Below are 24,330 nucleotides of genomic sequence, written 5' to 3' on the forward strand. Positions count from 1 at the left end.
GAAAAATGAAAAGTTACCTACAGGGGGCAACCAATAAGACTAAGGTCGGATTTCTCAAGAGAAACCATGCAGGCGAGAAGAAAATGGGATGGTATATATAAAACACTGAAGGAGTAAAATTTCCAACCAAGAATTATGTACCCAGCACAACTGTTCCTCAAATATGATGGTGAAATTAGGGTATTTCCAGATAAGCAGAAACTAAGGAAATCTGTTAAAACCAGACCAACCTTACAAGAGATGCTAAAGGGAACCCTTTGGACAGAGAAGCAACAATAGTCAACAGCAACTGACCATTAACACACATGATGATATAACCCAGGAATCAACCCAGCTATGGAAGTATCCAAAGTAAATAAGTCTACAAGATTGTAAACATGGAACCAAAGATATCAATTGACAAATGAGGACAATTACAAACCAAAAAACTGTGTCATTACAGAACTTCTAGATGGTAGGGAAGTCAAGACAACTACAAGATAGAACGGACTGTTCTACACTTGGGAAGAAATCTATAAATCACAGGGTAACCTCAAGGAAAAATTATAAACCTTCACATAAAAAAAAGAGGACCAGCAAAAATAGTCAGCAAGTACTAAATCAATAGCAATGAAGGAAGTGATAACACAATTCATAAACAAAACAAGCTCAACATAGAAAATTATATGGAACAAAGAAATCGATACCACGAAAAAGCACATAACAAAAAAGACAGCAACAAATTCATATTTGCCGAGAATTGCATATCTGGCAAGGGGCTTATCTCTAAGATTTACAGCAGAAGAGTGGATGACCAAACTATGGTACATACACATAATGGAATGCTATGCAGTACTAAAGAATAATGTACAGTCTGCAAAACATCACATTAATATGGATGAACTTGGAGGACATTATGCTGAGTGAAGTAAGTCAATCACAGAAGGACAAATATAGTATTAATTCATGGTTGTGGAGGGTCAAGGAAAGGTTTATACATGGAGGGAAACCTTCTTTGCTGGTTGCCAGGGGTGGGAGGGTTGGGGAGGGAACACTGCAAAAAAAAAAAAAAAAGTATTGTCCCATATCACTTTAGTTTTGTGTATTTCACTATACATAAATTGTATTTCAATAAAATGCATTAAAAAAATTTTAATGGCAAAGAATTTTATGACAATAACAACAATCAAATGGGGGGGGCGGGTCGTGCTACATATGCTATTACTAATTAGACAAAACCAATCACCTCATGGGATTAGTTCTCCTGGTTTAGCAGCTTAGGGCTGCAGTCTCAGGGAACAGTCAATTGGCATAACATAGCTCTTAAAGTTTATGTTCTACTTCCCACTATGGTGAATACTGTCTGAGATCTTAACAACTTATGAGCAGCCATCTAAGATAAAACTATTGTTCTTTATTCATCTGGAACAAAAGAGAAAGAAGGCAATTCAAGAACCAGAGAAGGAACTGGACACCACCACTAATTATCTACAAGAACCTCTGTCTCCTTCACCTTGAGACCAGAAGAACCATATGGTGCCCAGCTACAACTATTGAATGCTCTGATCAGGAACATAATAGAGAAATCCTGATAAAAAGAGATAAAAGTGTGGAACAGAACTTCAAATACTTAAAGAATCCAGACTTACTGGACCTACTGAGTCTGGAGGAGTCTTCATGAATATGGCCCTGAGTTGCTCTACTAACTTTGAATTGAAATTTTCCTCTGAAGTCATATTTAAGTAACAATTTAGTCCAAAGATTGTCACCCTTGAGTAATATGCTACTTACGTGTGTATGTGTGTATTTATATAGAGATATGTAGATATATCTGTATAAGAGTTAACATCTTTTTTAAAGCATAGATGAGAAAGCTGGGGGATAGGCAGATTAAGTAAATTGAAGTCAAAAACTAGAATAGATATAATAAGAATGCTGACACAATGTGAAGAATGAAAGCAATGTCATTGATCATCATGTCTAGAAACTGTGGAATAGGAGTGTTTTGCTGTGCATATTTTCACCAAAAATAAAATTTTTAAAATCGTAATAATAAAATTAAGCAGCATTGCCAAAGTCAAAAAGATAATAAATGGTGAAGATGGGATTTGAAATCAGAATATATATGCAAAAGATCTGAATAGACATTTCTCCAAAGAAAATATAAAAATGGCCAAAAAGCACATGAAAAGATATTCAACATCATTAGTCCTTGTTAGCTGCCACAGTCAGTTCCCCAACCTGTCATGACCCTGTGCATAGACCAAAACACTGCCTAGTCTTGTGCCATCCCCATGATTGGTTGTGGATCAGACTATTGTGATCCATAGGGCTTCCACTGGCTGATTATTCGTAAGGAGATTGCTAGTCCTTCTTAGTCTGGAAGCTTTGCTGAAACCTGTTCAGCATCATAGCAACATGCAAGCCTCCAATGACAGATGGTGGTGGCTGCATACGAGACAACTTTGATCGGGAATCAAACCTGGGTCTCCCACATGGAACACAAGAATTCTATCACCGAACCACTCATTAGTCATTCCCAAAACCAAACCGAACCCACTGCCATCAAGTTGATTCCAACTCAGAGTGACCCCCATTGGTTTCCAAGTCTGTAAATCTTTATGAAAGCAGACTGTCTCATCTTTCTCCCGTGGAGCAGTTGGTGGGTTCAAACCACTGACCTTTTGGTTAGCAGCTGAATGCCTTACTACAGTGCCCCCAGAGCTCCTTTAGGGAAATACAAATCACAACCACAATAATATACCACTTCACACTCACTAGGCTGGCTATCATTATTAATTTAAAAGTGGTTGAGAATATGGAGAAATAGGATCTCTCATATATTACTAGTGGGGAGGTAAAATGGTATACCTGCTTTGAAAAACAATCTGGCAGTTCCTCAAAAATTGAACATGGAGTTACCATATGACACAGCAGTTCCACTTCCAGATACATATCCAAGAGAACTGAAAACCTAAGTTCACACAAAAGCTTGTATTCGAGTGTTCACAGCAACATTATGGCCCAAAAGGGAAAATAACCCAAATGTCCATCAACTGACGATGGATAAACAAAATGTGGTACATTCATACAACAGAATTTGATTCAGCCATAAAAAGGAATGAAGTACTGATACATGCTACATGCATGAATCTTGAAAATATTATGCTAAGTGAGAAATGCCAGACACAAAAGGCCACATACTGTTCACAACAGGGAAATCCATAGAGACAGAAAGGTTGTCAGGGAATGAGAAAACAGGCAAATTGGGAGAGACTACTAACAAGAAAAGGGTTTCATTTTAGGGTGATAGAAATGTTCTGTAAGTAAGTTGTGATGGTTGCACAACACTGTTAATATACCAAAAAACACAGAACTTTAGACTTTAAACTGGCAAATCTTAAGTGAAATTTAACTCAACAAAATGTTCGCAGGGATGGGGGGAACAACCCAAAAGGACTGAAAGGATCCTTTGGTAGTACATTTTCTAACTCACAAAAGAATATGATAATATCATTCCCAAGCACACTATACTATGCTGGGTGGGGGGCAGGAATATGAAGGGTAGCAAGTGCTTGATTTTCTACCAAGCCAATTGAAGAAATAGCTCATGTTTCCAAAAATGGTACCAGGTAAGAGTTCTGTTCTACGTAATCATGTCTTTCAAAAAACCAAACCAAACTCACTGCCGTCAAGTTTGATCTGACTCAGCGACCCCTCCTTGGGTTTCTGAGGCAGTATCACTACGGAAGTAGATCAACCCAATCTTCCTTCCGAGGAGAGGAGTGGCTGGTGGGTTTAAACCGCCAACCTTCCAGTTAGCAGTCAAATGCCTTAGGCACTATGCCACCAGAGCTCCCAATCATGTCTTTAAAGATCAGGAATAAAGTTCAGTGTATTCAGTGGCCTCTATCAAATCTAAGAAAGATTTTGTGGAGTTTACAATTAAATTTACCCAAACACAATTGGTATTTGTCCTTAGTTCCTGAGAGATACGCTCTAAAACCGTGCAACGTCCCCAGTGTTTGAGGGTCTCTGATGAGGCCTCCGGACCATACCTACTTAACAGGTTCTGCTAATGACAGGACTTAGGTGGGAGCTGGTCATGCCACAAAGACCCATCATGTACTATCAGTTGATCACTGAGAAGCAGGCATGATTCAATCAATCATACCTACATAATATCCACTGCCATCAAGTCAATTCTAATTCATAGCAACAGCAACCCTACGAGACTGGGCACAACTGTCCCATCAGGCTTCCAAGGCTGTAAATTTCTATGGTAGCAGATTACCGTATCTTTTGCATGCAGAGCAGCTGGTGGATTAGAACTGCTGACCTTTCACTTAGCTGGCAAGCACATGACTACTGTTACCACCACGGATCCTACATAATACATAATAAGGTATCAATAGTCTTTGAAGCTCCAAGGGCTTCCTGGTTGGTGAAAGACATCCATGCACATGGGAGGGTAGTACATTCCTTTTTGAGACATAGAAGCTCTTCTAAGACCATGACCTATCTGTCTCTTTATTTCTATCCTTTTTGCTATAACAAAATGTTAATAGTAAGTATAGCATTTTCCTGAGTTCTACATGTCATTCTTGGGCATCCCAGAACCAGACATAGCAGGTCAGAAGTCAGGGGGAACACTGGGCACCTCCAAACTTGCAGATGACATCCACAGGAGGTAGAGGGTCTGAAGTCTTGGACAGACTTAGCAGTCTGGAGGACTATGCTTTTTAACTTGAGAGATCTGACCTAGCTCTGGAGTTTAGGATTAGAGGAAGAAGTAGTGCACAGGCAATTGGAAGTAGAACAAGAACAGAAGAGAACTGGAATTTAATTTCAATTTTGTTGGTGTCAAAGAAGTGGGACGGATTAATGGACCCAACTCAAATTTGTATCCTTCTCATCATAAAGCAAGAAACTCCTACAAAAAATACCTAACATTTGTCACACAGATCCACTACATTACTTAATCAAATTTCTTCCATTCATTTATTTTTCTCCAAAGCTGGAAACCCTGTATTTTTCCCTAAAATGTCATTCATGGATCAACTTTTCATGGATTCTCAACAGGTAAGTGTACAAATAGAAAGAGATGTAGCCACCGTCCTGTTCCATACTTGGTTTCTTTTCTAACTCTTGCTGGCCTACAACTTATATGCGGCATTCACTGGGAATCAAAGTCTGTATCCTTAACAATGTCAATAATACATTTCAAAACTCAAAGTTAGAGTGTCCCAAAATTCCTTTATTTTACACATAACTTGCTAATGGCAGGTATTAACCTAAGCAGCATCACTGTCAAAAAGAAGGCTATGTAGCTCTGAACTCCTGCTCAAATGTTAATAGTCAACAGATAAAGATGCTAAATTCAAACAGAGAACTCTATTTTTAAAAAAACTACGCAACAAACTGAAAATATGTGCAAATCATATGCCTAATAAAAGGCTTTTATGTAGAGTATATTAAGAACTCTTACAACTGAACAGGTAAATGATAACACAATTTTAAAAATGGGCAAAAGATTTGAGCAAATATTTCACCAAACAAGATTGATATGGATAGCAAATGAGCACATGAAAAGTGCGCAACATCATTCATCATTTGGGAAACACAAATTAAAATCAAAAGATATACCACACAGTCACTAAAATGGCTATAATCAAAAAGACAGACAACAAAGGCTATGGAGAAACAGAACTCATACTTTGCCTGGTGGAAATGTAAAATGGTAAAAACCACTTTGGAAAATCCTTTGGCAGTTTCTTGAAAAAGTTACACATTAATTGACCATGCTGTTGCTATGACCTGCCAACGAGCTGGCCCCTGACTCACAGCAAACCCATCTGCAAAGGGATGGGACCCTGTGATCCACAGGCTTTTTATTGGTTGGTATTTTTTAAGGAGATCATCAGGTCTTTCTTCCCAGCTCATCTTAGTCTGGAAGCTCTGCTGAAAACTGTTCAGGACCATAGCAATAAGCACTCCTCCACTGACAGATGGGTGGTGGCCACTCTTGAGGTACACTGGCTGGGATTCAAACCCCGGTCTCCTGTATGGATGGTGAGAATTCTACCACTGAACCATCAGCGTCTCCTACGAAATTACCACATGACCCAGCAATTCCACTCCTAAGTATATGCAAACACACACACACACACCCACACACACACACCCACCCACACAACCACTGCCATCGAGTTGATTCCCACTCAGAGTGACCCCCACTGGGTTTCCAAGGCTGTATATCTATATGGAAGTAGACTGCCTCATCTTCCTCCCATGGAGCAGCTGGTGGGTTTCAAACCTTCAAGTTAGCAGACAAATACCTTAACCATAACATCACCAGAGCTCCTTGGTATCTACATAAGAGCAGTGAAAAGATGTATCTATAGAAAGACTTGAGTGTGTATGTCCATAGCAACGTAATTCATTAATAGCAAAGAAAAAAAAAGTGGAAACCAGCCCATCAACTGGTAAACATATACACAAAATGTGGTATATAATACAATGTAAAAGTCCATAGTAATAAAAAAAGAACAAAGTACTGATGAACAGTGAAAGACTAGTCTTTTTCTCCTAATCTGTCCTAGACTCTTTTGTAAAACACAAGAAAAATTGCATTGAAGATGTAAAATTGCTCTTAAATTTCTAAAACTTACTCTTCTTGGTTTATTTATCTCATTGTACACTAGTAACTATTTGCAGACCAGCACTGATTGTGGACCACACTTTGTATCAAAACCAAAGGCCACTTAATAGATTCCGACTCACAGCAACCCTAGAACTATCAGAGTCAATTCCGACTCATAGTGACCCCCACTGAGTTTTGGAGGCTGTAAATCTTTATGGAAACAAATTGCTTCATCTTTCTTCTCAGGAGTGGCTGGTGGGCTTGAACCGCTGACCTTCTGGTTAGCAGCCAAATGCCTTATTCACCACACCACCAGAGCTCCTCCAGCAACCCTACAGGACAGAGTAAAATTGCCCCATAGGGATTCAAAGTTGAGTTGATTCTGGTGTTCTTTTTTTTTTTCCTGAACATTGTATTGTGGTTTGGGTCAAAGTTTACAGCACAAATTAGTTTCTCATTCAACAATTTATATGTATTTTGTTTGTGACATTAGATATAATCCCCTCAATGTAATAGCACTCTTCCCACTTCCTCCACCGGTTCTCCATATTCATTTGCCCGTCTTTCCTGCCCCTTCATGCCTTCTGAATTTTTTTTTTTCTCCAAATCGTGCTCTTTTGGTTTTATGGTTAATTGTTTTGAGGAGCACATTCCTCATGGGTGGTATTTTCACTTTTTGTAGCATAGTGCCTAAGGCACTTGACTGCTAACCAGAAGGCTGGTGGTTCAAACCCATCACCAGCCACTCCTCAGAAGGAAGGTTGGGCAATCTACTTCCATAGTTATACTGCCTTGGAAACCCAAAGAGGGGTTACTATACATCGTGTCTGACTTGACGACACATAACAACAACAACAACATTGTTGACTAGGAACTCTGATGGCATAGTGCCTAAGGCACTTGATTGCTAACTAGAAGGTTGGCAGTTCAAACTCACCAGCCACTCCTTGGAAGGAAGACCGCAATCTACTTCCGTAGAGATACCACCTTGGAAACCCAAGGAGGGGTCATTGTGATATGAGTCAGAATCAACGACGGCAGCTGGTTTTTTGTTTTTTTTTGGGGGGGGGAGGGTATTGTTTGACTAAGGAGTTTTGGGGGCCGAGTGCCTAAGGCATCTGACTGCTAATCAGAAGGTTGGCAGTTCAAACCCACCAGCCACTCCATAGAAGGAAGATGGAGCAATCTACTTCAGTAAAGATTTATAGCCTCAGAAACCTAATGGGGTTTGTTATGAGTTGGAATCGACTTGATGGCAGTGAGTCTGGTTTTTTGGATCGTTTGAAAGGTGATCTCAAGAGTGGGTTCAGTTCTAGGTTTGAGGGATGTCTAAGGACGATAGATGGGAGGTTCCACCAGTCTTATCAGACCAGTAAGTCCAGTCTTTTTTAGATGGAAACAACTTAAGTACCCATCAATGGATAAACTATGATACATACACAATGGAATACTATGCAATATTAAAGAATAATGAATCTTGAAACACCTCATAACATAGATGAACTTGGAGGACATTATGCTGAGTGAAATTAATCAACCACGAAAGGACAAATACTGTATGAGACTACTGCTATAAAATGTCAAGAAAAGGTTTATACACAGAAACATTCTTTGAAGATTACCAGGGTTGCTAGGAGAAAGTAGGATAAATCACTAACTAGAGGGCAGACATATATTAACTTGGGTGAAGGGAAAGGCAATACACAATAAAAAGATCAGCACAAAATGATCAAGGAAGACCTTGGGAGGAACACAAGAGTTAAAGCCAATAAAAGTAAATACTATTATATGTACAACCCTACACTAATAGTGATAACAATAATCTACAAGTGAATACATTGATACACAAACTGAACAGGGGTGAGAAGACAAATGGGACTACACCCACGATTATATATAAGTTTGACAGAATATTTCTACATTTTATTTAGCCATTACCAAACAGTTTGAAGAATGAGTTGCTGAGCCTGGGGCCCAGGACTATAGTTTCAGGGGACAGCAATGTCAATTGGCATAATACAGTCCACAAAGACAATGTTCTACATCCTACTTCGGTGAGTAGCCATTGGGGTCTTAAAAGCTTATGAGTGGCCATCTAAGGTACAACTATTGGTCTCTCCCCATCCAAAGCAAAGAAGTAAAGAAAATAAAAAATGCATGAAAATAATTAGTCCGAAGGACAAATGCATCACATGAACTTTAGCTTCCATGATACTGAGACCACAACCACCAGAAAGGGCCCAGCTACTACTGTCAACCACTATGAAGGGGATCAGAATAGGTCCTGGTAGAGTGGGAGAAAAATGTGGAACAAAATTCAAAATAATAATAATAATAAAGACCAGATTTACTGGTAGAACCCACGAGACTATGGTCCTCAGTGACCCTTCAAGCCTGAAACTGAACTCAATCCTATGGCTTAACTTTCGGCCAAACAATAGCCAGGCCTATAAGGTGAACAATAATATCAAGGAAGTACACATCCCTTTGAACAATCAACCATATGAGTTCAAAAGGGCAGCATTTGTCCAGTGATAAAGCTCAGAAAGTAGGAAGGGACAGAAAGAAGGATGAATGGAAACGGGAAATACAGGGAGGATGTGGAAAGAGTGTTGTTACATTGTGAGGACTGCAATTAATGTCATGAAACAAAATGTGTATGAATTGTTGAATGAAAATCTGTTTGTCCTGCAAACTTTCACCCAAACCACAATTTGAGGGAAAAAAAATTCATAGGAAAAAGAAAAAAGAGGTGTAGTTTTTTTCATGATTTTGGATTTTGTTATTTTTTTCCCACTCTGTCCAAGATCTTCGACTGTGATCCTGATCAGAATGGGTGGTAGTAATAGCTGGTTACCATCTAGTTTGTCTAATCTCAGAGTCGTGGAGGCTGTGGTTCACGTTGTCCATTAGTCCTTTGGACTGTTTCCTTGAGTCTTTTTCATCACTCTTCTTTGCTCCAGGAAAGCAGGAAGAGACCAATAATTGTATATTCGAAGGCAGCTCACAAGACTTTAAGGCCCCACTCACTACTAACCAAAGTAGGATGTAGAACACTATCTTTATGGACTCCAAAATCAAACCAAACTCACTGCAATCAAGCCAATTCCTCTGGTTAGCAGCCAAATGTCTTAACCACTATACCACCAGAGCTCCTTTATGGGCTATGTTATGCCAACTGACCTAAATATCCCCAGAAACTATGGTCCAAAGTGCTCAAGCCCAGTGACTCAGTCCCTCAAGATGTATGGTTATGAATAAGTTTACTTAACTTTTTTCCCTGTATGCTCTATTATATACCTGACTATCTTTGGAGCATACACACCTGTCTGTGTAGAAATATGCCCTGCCAAACTTAAATATGTTCATGGTATGCTCCTATGTGCCATCTCACATATACTTATGTATTTATGGACCCACTCGTAAATTATTAAAGGATTGTGCATTTAATAGCATTGTTTTCTTTTCAGTACTTTCTAGCATTTTCCTTACCTTTGATCATGATGTGCTGACCTCCCCCTTATTCTGTATTGCCTTTCCTTTCACCCGTTAACGTCTACTATCCAGTGATTTTTCTTCTCTCCTCCCCCCATCTCTGGTAACCATTAAAGAATGCTTCTTTCTGTGCATAAACCTTATCTTTTTATAATAGTGGTCTCATACAGTATCTGTCCTCTTGCAATTGACTTATTTCACTCAGCATAATGTCCTCCAGGTTCATCTATGTTGACATGTGTCAGACTCATCCTTACTCTTTTACATTGCACAGTATTTCATTGTATGTACCAATTTATTTTGATAGGTACTTACAGCATTTCCAACTTTTTGCTATTATGAACAGCGCTAGGGCAAACATGGGTGTGCATACATCTATTCCTGTCGTTGCTCTTATTTTTCTGGTGGCATAGTGCCTAAGGCATTTGACGGCTACCCAGAGGCTGGCGTTTCAAACCCATAAGCCACTCCTCAGAAGGAAGATTAGGCAATCTACTTCCATAGTGACACCGCCTCAGAAATCCAAGGAGGGGTCGCTATGAGTCGGATCTGACTCCACAGCAGGGAGTTTAGTTGTTTTAGTTTATACCTAACAGTGGGATTGCTAGATCATACGTATCTCTAACTTTTTAAATAAGGGAAAAGCTGTAATCTTTATGGAAGCAGACTGCCGCATCTTTCTCCTACAGAGCAGTTGGTGAATGCAAACCACTGACCTTTCCGTTAGCAGCCAAGCACTTTAACCGCTGCGCCACCAGGGCTTCTTATACCTTGGGTAGCACTGATATAAAGCATGGTAAAGATGACTAAAATAAGTATTATTCAGTCTTCAAACTCATCCATTCATTTAAGAAATATTTATTGTGCATCAGTGTATTAGATAATTACCTCAGGAGTGATCCTATGAAATTTCTGATTCTGAGGAACAGTTTTTGCACGACTCAGCCATAAGTTAGGGGCCATGTATACCCAGGTAGCTGAAAAGAGGTGGCTTGCTAAATGGAGTTATTTTTAATTGACCATGGATACTTTAGCTAACAATTTTAATTCTGACATAATTTGTTTAAATCTTCCAAAAGTATTTTAGCAACAACTCCTTTATGCTTGATGCAGGGTTACTACAAAACTTGAATTTGTAAAACATGCGGTATCTGCAAGGTGCAATAAAGCAAGTTATGCCTGTACTTTTAAATAGGGTGGCCAGAGAAGGCCTTATTGAGAAGTAACATTTGAACAAAAATCTGAAGTAGGTGACCAAACAACCCAAATAATGAGGCTGAGAATGTCCTTCACAGAGAAAAAAGTGCAAAGCCCCAGGCTAAAGCCATGCTTCAGGACAGGAGTATAGTGGTATTAGGTGCTGTCTCACTCACTGCCCTCGAGTTGGATGCCACTCATAGCGACCCCTCCTTGGGTTTCCAAGGCAGTATCATTACAGAAGTAGATTGCCCAATCTTCCTTCCGGGGAGTGGCTGGTGGGTTTGAACCGCCAGCCTTCTGGTTAGCAGTCAAGTCCAGCTGATTTCAACTCACATTGATCCCATGTGACAGAGTAGAACTGTCTCATAAGGTTTTCTAGGTTGCAGTCTTTATGGAGCAGCTCTGAAGGAGCTCTGGTAGCATAGTGCCTAAGGCACTTGACTGCTAACCTTCTGGTTCAAACCCACCAGCCACTCCTCGAAGGAAGGTCGGGCAATCCTACTTCCGTAGTGATACTGCCTTGGAAACCCAAGGAGGGGTCGCTCTGAGTCAGAGCTGACTCCACGGCAAATAACAACAACAACAACTGGAGGTGTTATGGTTAAAGCATATTGCCAGTAACAAAGAAGTCAGTGGGTCACCAGCACTCTGCAGGACAAAGATGAAGCAGTCTTCTTTCAAAAAGATTTACAGCCTTGGAAACCCTATGGGGCAGTTCTACACTGTACTCCAGCCTCACAATGAATCAGAACCAACTTCATGGCAGTGGGTTTTTGTTTTTTAAAATCTTTACAGAAGTAGATCTCCAGGTCTTTCACTTGCAGAGCTGCTGGGTGGGTCTGAACCATCAACCTTCTGGTTAGCAGCAAGATCACTTAACCTATTGCACCACCAGAGCTCCTTAGAAGGAATGTGGTAGCACTTACTAGTTTCACACCTCAACATTAACATTTCATAATTATAGTAAAATCCTCCATTAGACTCTCAGTGTTTTGAGGACAGAAATCACATCTTCTTCATCTTTGTATCCCCAGCCCTTACTATTGACTGATGAAATAGTTTGGGCTACATAGTATTTTGTATTACATGATAGTACAAACATGTGCACTCCCTCACCCAATAACCAAACCAAAATCAAACTCACTGTCAAGTTGATTCTAACTCACAGTGACCCCCACTGGCTTCCAAAGGCTGTAAATCTTTACGGAAGTAGATTGCCTCATCTTCCTCTCGCAGAGCAGCTGATGGGTTTGAAATGCTGATCTGGTTAGCTGCCAAATGCCTTACTATTGCTACGAGACCTCCTTCTCTCATCTAACAAACCCACCTCTGCATGATGTATATAGGAGCTCTGGTAGTGTAGTGGTTAAAGCATTTAGCTGCTACCCAAAGGTCAGTGCTTCGAACCTATCAGCCATTCTACAGGAGAAAGATGAGGCAGTTTGCTTCGGCAAAGATTTACAGCCTTGGAAATCCTATGGGGCAGTTCAACTCTGTCCTAAAAGGGTCACTGTAAGTGGGAATAGACTGGATGGCAGTGTGATTTGGTTTGGTATGTTGCTTGATTATAAAACACTGCTGCTTACCCAATTAGACATCGCAATCACTCTAGCCTCTTCTTCTTGTCTTCACTCTCACTATTCATTCAGTCAGTGACTAAATAGTGTCAATTTATTTTCATCATCAAACCAGGAAAAAAAACAAAAACCACTACCGTTCAAGTCAATTCTAACTCATGGTGACCCTATATGAAACCAAACCAACCCGGTCTTCCTTCCATAGAGTGGATGGTGCATTTGAACTACTAGCCTTCCGGTGAGCAGTCAAATGCCTTAGGCACTGTGCCAAGAAAGCTCCTTATAGTGACCCAATAGGAAAGAGTAAAGCTGGTCCATCGGGTTTCCAAAGCTGTAAATCTTTACAGAACCAGACTGCCACATCTTTCTCTCATCGAGCGGCTGGTGGGTTTTAACTGTCGATTGTTTGGTTAGTATCCGAGCACTTAAACACTGTGGCACCAGGGCTCCTTTTCATTATCCAAACCAAACCAAACTCAATGCCACTGAGTCAATTCTGACTCATAGCAACCCTCACTGGGTTTCCAAGGTTGCACATCTTCACCGAAGCATACTGCTTCATTGTTCTTCCATGGAGCAGCTGGTGGGTTCAAACCACCGACCTTTTCATTAGCAGCCAAATGCCTTAACCACTATACCACCAAAGCTGCTTTTTCATCATTACCAAAAACCAAAACCAAACCCACTGCCATTGAGTCAATTTTGACTCATAACAACCCCCTTTGGGTTTCTAAGGCAACAAATCTTCACAGAAATAGATTACTGTTTTCCTTCAGGAGTGGCTAGTGGGTTTGAACCACCAACTTCTGTTTAGCAGTCACATGCCTCAGGCACTACATCACCAGAGATCCTTTTCATTATTACAGGGGGCCCAAAATGGTCTTTTTTGCCCCAGTCTTTCTTCCTAAACAGGTAATTCAAATCAAGAGGCCAACTTGCCTTCATTTCTATATATACTAATTTTTAATTTTCGATCTTATTTTATACGCAGCCTGTATGTTTACATAATTTAAGTCAACCATTTAAATGTCTCTTCAAATTTGACACTGGCGGTTTTTATATTAATTAGTGGACTATTCTGTATCATGAAGTTCAATGGGTTTTGTATGCGCCTATTACCTTCAACCACGTTTCTAGAAATTCCAACTAACAGTTTGCATATTCAATTCTCCTTTGTAATTTCAATTTGACATGGTATTCTTCACTTTCCATTATGAGGGCTGTTTCAGGAGTGCCAACAGCTGCTAGGTCTCACATCACAAGTGAGAGGTATTACTTCAGAGTATGCAATTTTAAATTGACATATAGACTGTCACTTATAGGTGCTCACTTTCTAACCAGCTACAGTATAGAAGGCTATGATTTCTGGTAACAAAGGAAATCCTCTAATTGTCCAACTTACTTACAGAATTATCTTTTCAATGCAGGTTAGAGTATTTTAAGTACTATGTAATAGAGAAGGCAGGATTTGGGGGGGGAGGGGAATCCCAAATTTTAACAGTACAGTTTTGTGACCTGAGGGTAATCTGTTTAACTAGAGCTTCAGTTTCCTCATTTAGTAAAAGGTGAATAATATTCTCACTGGGTAACTGCAAGAACAAGTAAAACGATATGAAAGTACAAAACAAATTCTAGTAGTTGATACACATGGCAAAATGGCCCACAGCACAGTTAGTGCTTTCAGGCCTTTTTGAAACTCCAGGAGATTCAAAGTCAGCAGGATTGGGTAGAGAACATCTATGCATTTAAATTATTTTATGGGCAGCTAAAAACAAATAACTATTGTAGGGAGAAGATAAGAATTTAAATCTTCCAAGTACCAATTCTGTATTCTTTCCAGAAGACACTGTGGAAAAAAAAGATTTTTCTCACTCATGTTCCATACTTAGTTAAACCTCAAACAATAACTTATTTTAAACCAACAATTAAAGGCATCAATCTGCAAACAATACCATTTTTGTAAACATTTATATTTTCACTAAAATGTGCAAGAAACCAAGAGAGATTTTTACATACACAAATCTTGTCTTTTAATTCTAAAAACATCCCAGGGAAGTTCTGTTTTGTTTTGTTTCGGGAAACCAGAAAGGGAAAGAACTGGGACTTAGGTTGAGTAAGGAAACTGGTACTCACACGTACCCCGCAGCTATACATTATACACAGGAAAAGGAGGAGGGACCCAAGGAGGGAGTGGTGGCTCCTGTGCCCAGTCTATTAATTCACATTTTGCTCTCTTCTGCTCACATCCTGCGCGGGCTCCACCCAAAGCAACTTTGCGAGGGGGTGGGTGGGACTCACAGCCTAGCAAATAACAGTTCCAGAAAGCGAAACCGAATTGAGGTGAACCTTAAAAACACAGTTCACCAGACAGAGGTGGAGAAGGGGCCCGAGGGGGACTCTTCTTTAGAAGACAAGAGAGGCATCCTTGGCCTCGCTTCCTCCTTGGGGGTACCCCCGCCTCTTGAGTCACAACCAGCTCCCTCCGGTCCTACACATGTAGGGAGGAAGACACTCACAGGGCAGGGCCACTCATCCTGGGAACGTGGGCGGAGAACACAGAACTATTCCTCAGAGATTTCAAAAGAGAAATTGAGGGGCGGCAACCAAAGAGAGGCGGAGGAAAAGAGAAAAGGAAACTGGCTGTAGGGTAGGGGACCCGTGAGATAGTGAGAAGGAACTAAATTGGGAACCTGTTAGGGCCAGCACCCCAGGAAAGAACCTCTACCTGTTGAACAGAACTGGCCCTACCGAGACAGAGAGGGAAGAAAGGCAAGGTACCACAGGGAGCGGACCCGTGGTCTCCAGAGCAGCCTCTCCAGGGCCAGTGGGATCTCAACGCTAGTGCCTGCGGGGCCCCACCCTGAGAAGCCTTGGCTGCAGAAAAGTTATGAGAGATACCCACAAAAAAACGGGGAGGCAGCCGACTGGAGCCAGGCCGGCCCGCTCCCGCGGTTAGTCACTCACATCTGATATTCGTCTATCGCCTCCACCAGCTGGCCCCAAGAGTCGAAGTCGGCGCCTCTCCTAAAACTGGCGCCCCAGCGCTGCAGCAGACTCCGGGTCACCTCCGACATGGCCGGTCCCCACCCTGTACCCTCCCGCCCCTACCCCACCCAAGGTCCGGCTCTAGGGCGCCATCCCCCCCAGGCCTGGCCTCGACATTAACAGGGCCAGGAGGAACCACTACGGTCACCACCGCCACCCGCCAAGGAGCCGCCCAAGCCCATTTGCCGCCACAGCCAAACTTGCAGCTCTGAAGTGGCCGCCCCGCGGAAGCCCCGCCCCCGAGGCCCTGCCCCTGCGTTAGGTTGAGGCCGCCCCACTCCACCGAGCGGTCGCCATCAGTTTTAGGACATCTTTCTCGGCTTAGGAGGCCTGTCCTGTTCTTGTCCTTCCGCTCTGAGGAGGGACCACAGCTCTAGAGAAGAAACCAGAAAGGGGAAGTTAAGAAAAGGGCTGAAGAACGGAGTGTTCTGAAGGGGCTGCGAAAACCCAGCAGCCTCCGCCCCTAAACGGCGCGAACTGCCGCCTCGGTAACTATCATGGCGCCAGACCCACGTGACTCGGCCTCTTGTCTGGCCTGATTTCCTGTTGCTATAGCTTAGTAGCCCCGATTCTCCGATTCCTTCCTTTGCTTGCTTGCGGGCTCGGACATTGCCCTTCTTCCCTGGAGAGAACTGCTGTACAAACTCTGAAAAATCCAGTAAGTATGTCATAAGGTGGGCGTTACCCAGATATATTCCTCCCCAGAGTTTCAAGCAATAGGTCACCCCTTTTTACACCAATCTCCGTAGACCCTGCTGGACAAAATCTAAAAGTCCCCTTCTATTGTTTTGAAACAAACGGAAGAAAATCCACATTGATCACGAATCAATGGTATTAACAGCTAGATTTTCCGAATTCCCTTGCCTCGGCGTCTTCCCCGGTAGTTGAAGGTCTTTAAATCTAAGTAAAGGATTTGTTCGGCTGTTGTCTACTCGCTTCTCCTGGTCGATAGTGTCGGCTTTCTACAAAAACGTCTGTTCGGAAAGAACGGCGCTCGAGTTGACGCTTGCGCATAATTGCCGCCAGCGGCCTCGGGACCGGATCTGGGCACTGGGACGGGAAGAGGCTGGAAGGTAAACAGGAAGTGGACGTTCAGGTAGGTCTTTGGGGGACTAGGCATCTGGAATAAGGGCCCCTGCTCAGGAATCGGAGTCCTCCAGTGGAAGGGCGTTAGGTGGGCTTCTATATTCGAATGTTGTACTGGTGGCTCCAAAGGCATCCCGGTACTCTGGGTGGGTGTGTAGTTCTTCCACTCCTTCCTCCGAATTCCTGAAGACAAGAATGCGAGCTCGCAGAAGGAGAAAGATGAGGCAGAGAATACAATACTTGGTTCCTTACCGGCTTCATTCCTGCAGTAAAGCTGCACAAAACTTGAGGCATTTTTGTCCAGGAAGTGGATGCTGCCTTAATATGAAGTATTTGTAGAATTTTTGCTTTCATAAAATCAAATGCTTGATTTATATGCTATAATGTTTACATGGAAGATGTTTTTTTAAGAAGTTTTTTTTATAAGGAGTTCTTTAGTGTTTGAGTCAATTTTTCATTGGTACATTGATGCACCAAAAACCATTTGTATCATGAGTAAGTAAATATAAAGGAGGTGCTTAAAGTAGGCATTTCATACACTGTGTTAAGCCTACGTTTATTCTAATAAGAAAAAAAATCAATTGACAACTTTGTATAATGTTTTCAAATTAAGTAAACGATCAGTATTTTTTCTTTATTAATTGCTGTGTTTAGGTCTTCAGCTAGGCCTTCCTGTGTTTTTTGCACTACCTCCCAAGGGACTTATTTACACATGTGGTATACTGCTTCTTTTTAAGACTAAAAGGTATGGAATTTATTTTTTTCAAGTTGGCATTTCACGTAGGTAGTTATTTTCAGATGTTTTCATTTTTGGTAAAGAAGTTACTGAAGAATAACTTTTTGAATTTATTGAAGTGTTAATTTTTATTGTGAAAATACTGGTTCTTTTAGCTATTTTATGGAAAATGCATTATCATGGAACAAAAGGTATACTTGGTTGGCAACAGCAGTATAATTCAGGAAATACAATTAATTTAAGGAGTATTTCTAAGTAGCTTTAACCATCTAGAAAGATGGTTACCATTTGAACCCATTTTGGAAATTACATTCATCTGGCCTTCTACCCTTCTCACTTGCAAAGTCCAGTATTTTGCTTCTCAGAAATGTAGTCTGGAGAACAGGAATACTAGCATCCTCTGGGATTTGACTGCTAACCAGAGGCTGGCAGTTCAAACCCACCAGCCACTCCTCAGAAGGAAGACTGGGCAATCTACTTGCATAGAGATACTGCCTCAGAAACCCAAGGAGGAGTTGAGTTAAATCAACTTGACAGCAGTAAGTTTTTGGGGAGCAGCTTATTAGAAATGCAGACTCTCAGGCCCCGCCTCAGACTGTTGAATTAGAACCTCATAAATCAACTTCCAGGTGATTTTTTTGCACTTTGAAGTTTAAAAATCATTTCTCTTCGGTATTTAGCATTAATGTTACTGTGGGCAAGTTTCCCAATGCTTTTTTTCTCTTTATTTAAGCCTGATACAGATATAAACTAGCTGCCTTTAGGTTGATCCTGATTCATGCTGACCTTATGTATGTCAGTGTAGAACGGTGTTTCATAAGATTTTCAGTGACTGATTTTCAGACTGGATTACTCACCTTTTCTTCAAAGGCATCTCTAGGTAGACTTGAACCTCTAACCTTTCAGTTTCCACCCTCAGGGACTTCTGATCTAAATATTGCAAAAAAAAAAAATTGCTGTTAAGTTTATTCTGACTCATAGCTACCCTAAAGAACAGAGTGGAACTGCCCCAAAGGGTTTCCAAAACTGTACTCTTTACAGAAGCAGATTGCCACACCTTCTTTCTTCTGTAGGGCAGCTGGTAGGTTCGAGCGTCTTACCTTTTCATTAGGAGTCAAGCGCTTAACCACTGCACCACCAGGACTCTCATCTAAATATGTTGTTGTTGTTATGTGCCATCGAGTCTGACCCAACTCATAGCGACCCCTCCTTGGACTTCTGAGGCAGTATCACTATGGAAGTAGTGCCTGACCAGTAGAGTGACTGGTGGGTTTGAACCACCAGCCTTCTGGTTAGCAGTCAGGTGCCTTAGGCACTATACCATATAGACTCCCTTAAATAGACAACCAGTTAAATCAAGTTTTACTTGTAGCAATGAAGTATTTTAGGTAGATCGATAGATCGATAGGTAGATCAATAGATCGATAGATAGATCGATAGATAAAAAAACCCAAACCTACTGCCATCAACGTTATAGGACAGAGTAGAACTCCCCATAGGGTTTCTAAGGCTGTAAATGTTTATGGAAGCAGACTGCCTCGTCTTTCTCGTGAGGACCAGCTGGTCAGTTTGAAACACTGACTTTTTCATTAGCAGCCAAATACCTTAACCACTGTGCCACCAGAGCACCAATAAATAGACAGCTATAATAGATTATATGCATGTATGTTCTATAGTATTTTATGTTTTAAAAAAATCATTATTTTTATACTGCCTACATTGTTCACTAAATGTTTTATCTTTAACTTTTATACATTTCTTTTTTTGTCTAGAAAATATTTGGGGAAAATGACCCATTGGTTTCATAGGAACCCGTTAAAAGCCACAGCTCCTGTATCCTTTAACTACTATGGTGTAGTCACTGGCCCTGCTGCTTCAAAAATTTGCAAGTAAGTTTTAGTCAGTGTGGCAGTTAAGTTTGTGTATCAATTTGGCTAGGCCTGGTTGAGTGGTTGGACAGCTGGGTGTAGTATTCCCCATGATGAGACTGGTAATCAACTCCATGGTGGGATCTACCACAAGCAGCTGAGTAGCTGCTTTAGGGGTGTGGCCTGCTTCTCGTATATAAGTAGCAGCTTTGGGAATGGTCTCTAGCTTATCGCAGGCTTGAACCCTGTGTGTAGCCCTGTCGTTGATCAGCAGCCTGTCATGCTCTGCCAACCTTGGGACTTTCAATGGACTTGAATAAGTGGCCTGCTGTGTGGTTTGGTAACATTGAGACTGTGCCTTTTTACTTGTCAACCTTGGTTTGTTAGCCTCAGCAGCCAGCAGCTGAGTGAAGAAAAGCCTCTAGCTTCAGTGGGCCGGGAGCAGGAGACAGAGCTACAACCAAAGGTTGAAGGGCTTTCACCCAGCTCCTAGAGCCTGGCACTTTGAACTTGGACTTAAAACCTCCAAATTGTAAGAATAAACTCCTATTTGCTAAGGCCATTCCATTTGTGGTATATTCTTGTCAGAGCGGCACTAGGTAACCGGAACGGTCAGTCTCAAGTATTGATTAAAACACTCTTGAGTACAGGGTACTTTTTTAGGTTCCATGAGCAGTACAGAAATAATGTAACACACTATCCCAACCCTTAGACTCCTTGGAAACTTACAAATGACATGTGAAGAGTTAAATTATAGAGTCTTTAAATTTCAGTTGTCATGTAGGCCAAGATACTTATTTTCAGATCAGTAAACTGAGCCCCAAAGAAACTAAAGCAGTCACAATGAAGGAGTTAAGTATATTATAACACTACAAGAGATTCCACAAAGTAGTATATGCATATTTTTATTTGGCCAAATAGGAAATTCATTGAGTTCAGAGCAAGGAGAGGTCCCCACGACCTAAAATGGCCTTGAAAATACCTGTATAGGAGGGAAGGACTTGAGCTAAGGTATAAATAAATTGTATGGCTTAGATCAGTGGTAGGCAAACTGTGGCCCATAGATTTGGCCGTTTGTGTAAATAAACACAGACACTCTTAATTTACATACTGTTTATGGCTGCCTCTGGTTTCTTTCCCTACAACAGCAGCGTCAAGTAGTCCCCACAGAGACCTTACTTCCAGCAAAGCCTAAAAGTTTTACTATCTGACCCTTTATTGGACCTTGATTTATTAGATTGTGAAAGGAAAAAGTCATTTATGTCCACAAAACCTTTGCTCTAGGGATAGTGAGTAGAGCAGTTTGGCTAGAACAAAAGAAGAAAGATACAAGAGATGATTTCAGAGATGGAATCAGCTGGCCTAATTGACTAATTTGTTCTGGCTGGTTGAAAAGAATTCCTTCTACTTGAGATATAGAACCTAGATAGTCAACACACAGTACTACCCGTAAAGGAAAATCAGGAAAGTTGCTGACTTTTTTAGAAAGAAGTGTTCGGTGCAAAGGGTAAGAAAACAGTCTTTTTATTAACCTAGACCAAATATCAGCAAACTTTTTTATGTAATGAGCTAGATAGTAAATATTTTAGGCCTTGTGGGCCATATACAGTCTCTGTTGCATATTCTTTATTTTTACAATCCTTTAAAAACGTGAAAACCATTCCTAGTTGAGGGCTATAAAAGAAAGAGGCCACGGTCCATAGAAAAGCAAGTTATAGATTGTAGATAGCCAACCCTTAGTTTAGACTCCTAAAGGCTGGTCCCAGTCTAGCTGTTTTATCTATATCGTTGGCAGATCCTTTCTTTGGGCTTAATTATCTATAAAAATGTACATCAGGAATTAGATATTTCAAAGGCACATTTTTATCAAATTTGTAATTTTGAGATGACTGTAGCTTCACACAAATTGGGGCTGTAGGTGGTAGTTGAGCACCAAAGAGAAAATAACTAATAGACTATTTGAGTGTAGAATAGAATTAAGGATTCTAATTTTTATTCCAGAAATCACTCCTCCCACTTTCTACTTAAATACTTCCAACAATGGCATATTCATGAGGTAGCCCATCCCATTTTCAGCCAGCTGTATGTTATTGTTGACATGTACTTTTCTTGGAATAAGCCTCCATTCATGATTAAGTCTACTCTTCTAAATATCACTTCTGTATTACAGCCCTCCTAAATCTTAAAATATTTTGAATGTTTATTCTTCACTGAACAAGTAATTTCTGAGTACATATTTTGTGCCAGGTACCTATTAAGTTCTGGATACACAGTCTCTTGGTGCTTACAACTTAAATTTAATCTTTAGTCATTTAAACGTTGTCATGGATTGTGTCCCCAGAAAATATGTTAATTTGTCTAGGCCATTATTCTCAGTATTATGTGATTATCCTCCATTTTGTGATACGTTCAAAATCCTAATCTCTATCTGTTGTTACTGATGCAGAATTAAGTTATGTTAAAGAGTATTAAGTTATATTTGTTATATTAATGAGGGAGGATTAGAGTGGGGTATATTACCTTTACTTAAGTTCCCACCCTTACTCAGTTCACAGACCTGATCCCATGTAAAAGGAGTTTTTCTGGGGTATGGCTTGCATCACCTTTTATCTTATAAGAGATAAAAGAAAGAGCAGAGATTGAGGGACCTTATTACCACTAAGAATAGCCAGGAAAAGAATTCATCCTTTGGACCTGAGGTCCCTGCACTGAGAATCACCTAGACCCAGGGGAGCAGATGCCAAGACACCTGGAGATCTCCAGGGAATGCTGTGCATACACATGTTGAAAGAAGATAAAGACTTTTCCTTAGAGCTATCAGTGAGAGAGAGAGATCCTTCCCCTAGAGACAGCACCCTGAATTCAGACTTCTAACCTCCTAAATTGAGAGAATAAATTTCTGTTTGTAAAAGCTGTCCATTTGTGGTATTTCTGTTAAGCAGCACTAGATAACTAGATAAGATACATGCATTACAAATGTCTTCATTCATTGTTCATGTAATGTGCTTTCTGCAACCCTCGCTGATCTGATTGCCTCCTGGAATTACGTATGGAACTGGACCAAGTTCAAAATTGTGGATGTAGATCTAGGAACAGATATAGATGAAGTTGCACTAATAAGATTGCAAAAGAAAAAAAACCAGAAAGCTGAAGACTGAACTTTTTAGGAGGTGGGAATAAGAAGGGAACATAGGAAAAAGTATACAAGTAGGTTGCAGACGTAAAAGAATAACCTAGAAAGTTTAGAGTTACTAAGTCAAAGAAGTAAAGAACTTCAGGAAGGATAATGTGGATCAGCAACATTACTGTTACAGAGTAGAGGTGAGTGGATTTGGGAAGCAGTTTTAAAACAAGGAAAGCCACATGTTTTTACATATTCTTGGTATGTGTACTGTAGAATGCAAGTTTACTTTTAAGATTTTCCTAGTAAAATATTTCAATAATGTATATGTAATGTCAGTTTCAGAAATTTGGAGGAGATACTAAAATACACAAACATGTTAAATTTGTTTTTAAAAATGCTTTTGTGAGATGATCAGGTTAAGTTACTCATCCTTAATTTCCTCTCAAATCTTAAATGTATGCATTTGTTTGATTCTTTTATTATTATTATTATTATTATTTGAATTCAAAACTTGTATATATTCATTGTGTAATTTTATCCATGATTTGCCCCTTTAATTAGACTTTATTTATTTTAGTCCAATTTTTTAAACAATTATTATTAGAAATTTCCTTTAGCTCTAGTGTTAGTTATAATTACATTATTTTCTGTGTCATAGGTAATACCTTGGAGATGTGGGGTAGTTTGTGTGTGTGTTTTGTGTTTTAAAGCTCTTCTATTGAAACTTTTAAGCCTCTTTTACACAGATCCTAGTAATACAACTTATTTAACTTTTCTATCTTTCTCATTTAAGTGACTTGCGATCATCCAGGACACGGCTGCTTGAACTGTTCACTGATTTGAGCTGTAATCCAGAAATGATAAAGAATGCAGCAGATTTGTATTTTTCACTTTTACAAGGTAATTTATATGAACTTCTAGAATTTTTTAAAAGTACTATAGAAATTCACATTTAATTCTTAGATTTTTCAAATTTGAATTGTTTGGTCTTCTAGGCTATATACTTTGGTATACTTGAGTTTAAAATATGTAAGAATATAAGGGTGGTATATAATCTTTCTAATGTTTGAAAAATTAAATACGTACATATTTCATATTATTTTACCTCAGGAGATGGCGTGGGACATGGAAGGGTAGGGAGAGGCTAGGACTTTTATTCAGGAACCTGGAAAAATCATTATCTGAAAATTTTTCTAAACAGAACATTTGATGTTTCTTGTAAAACTAAAATGTTTTCTACCTTTTTTTCAGGTTTTATAAATTCACTGGATGACTCTACCCAAGAAAGCAAGTTGCGATATATACAAAATTTCAAATGGACTGATACATTACAAGGACAGATCCCAAGGTAAGCAATGCTATCATAGACTAAATTGAAGCCAATTTTTGTAACTATTTAGCCTCTGTATTTGAAGAGGAGACATACAGGTCTTACCAGCATTTTCTCTTAATAGGAAATTAATTAAAAACATTGCATCTAAAGGATGGTTCAACATTAGAAAAACAATCAATGTAATCCACCACATAAATAAAACAAAGGAGAAGAACCACATGATCATATCAATTGATGCAGAAAA

General features: G+C 40.2%; 2 protein-coding genes across 2 annotated transcripts in view; one reads left to right on the forward strand and one right to left on the reverse strand.

Moving 5' to 3' along the window:
* Positions 1-15,968, reverse strand: part of AIDA (axin interactor, dorsalization associated) — an 87,219-nt gene extending 71,251 nt beyond the window's left edge. The window contains exon 1 of the mRNA XM_007936949.2: positions 15,859-15,968. Within this exon, the coding sequence (XP_007935140.1) occupies positions 15,859-15,968 (110 nt within the window). The remainder of the gene's footprint in view (positions 1-15,858) is intronic.
* Positions 15,969-19,549: 3,581 nt separating this feature from the next.
* BROX (BRO1 domain and CAAX motif containing) overlaps positions 19,550-24,330 on the forward strand; it is a 24,625-nt gene continuing 19,844 nt past the window's right edge. Inside the window, exons 1-3 of the mRNA XM_007936951.2 lie at positions 19,550-19,650; positions 23,547-23,653; positions 24,005-24,101. Coding sequence (XP_007935142.1) covers positions 19,550-19,650; positions 23,547-23,653; positions 24,005-24,101 — 305 coding nt within the window. The remainder of the gene's footprint in view (positions 19,651-23,546; positions 23,654-24,004; positions 24,102-24,330) is intronic.

Source organism: Orycteropus afer, unplaced genomic scaffold (genome assembly GCF_000298275.1).
Source record: "Orycteropus afer afer isolate SDZICR_OR568_19922 unplaced genomic scaffold, OryAfe1.0 scaffold00039, whole genome shotgun sequence".
NCBI lineage: Eukaryota > Metazoa > Chordata > Mammalia > Tubulidentata > Orycteropodidae > Orycteropus > Orycteropus afer.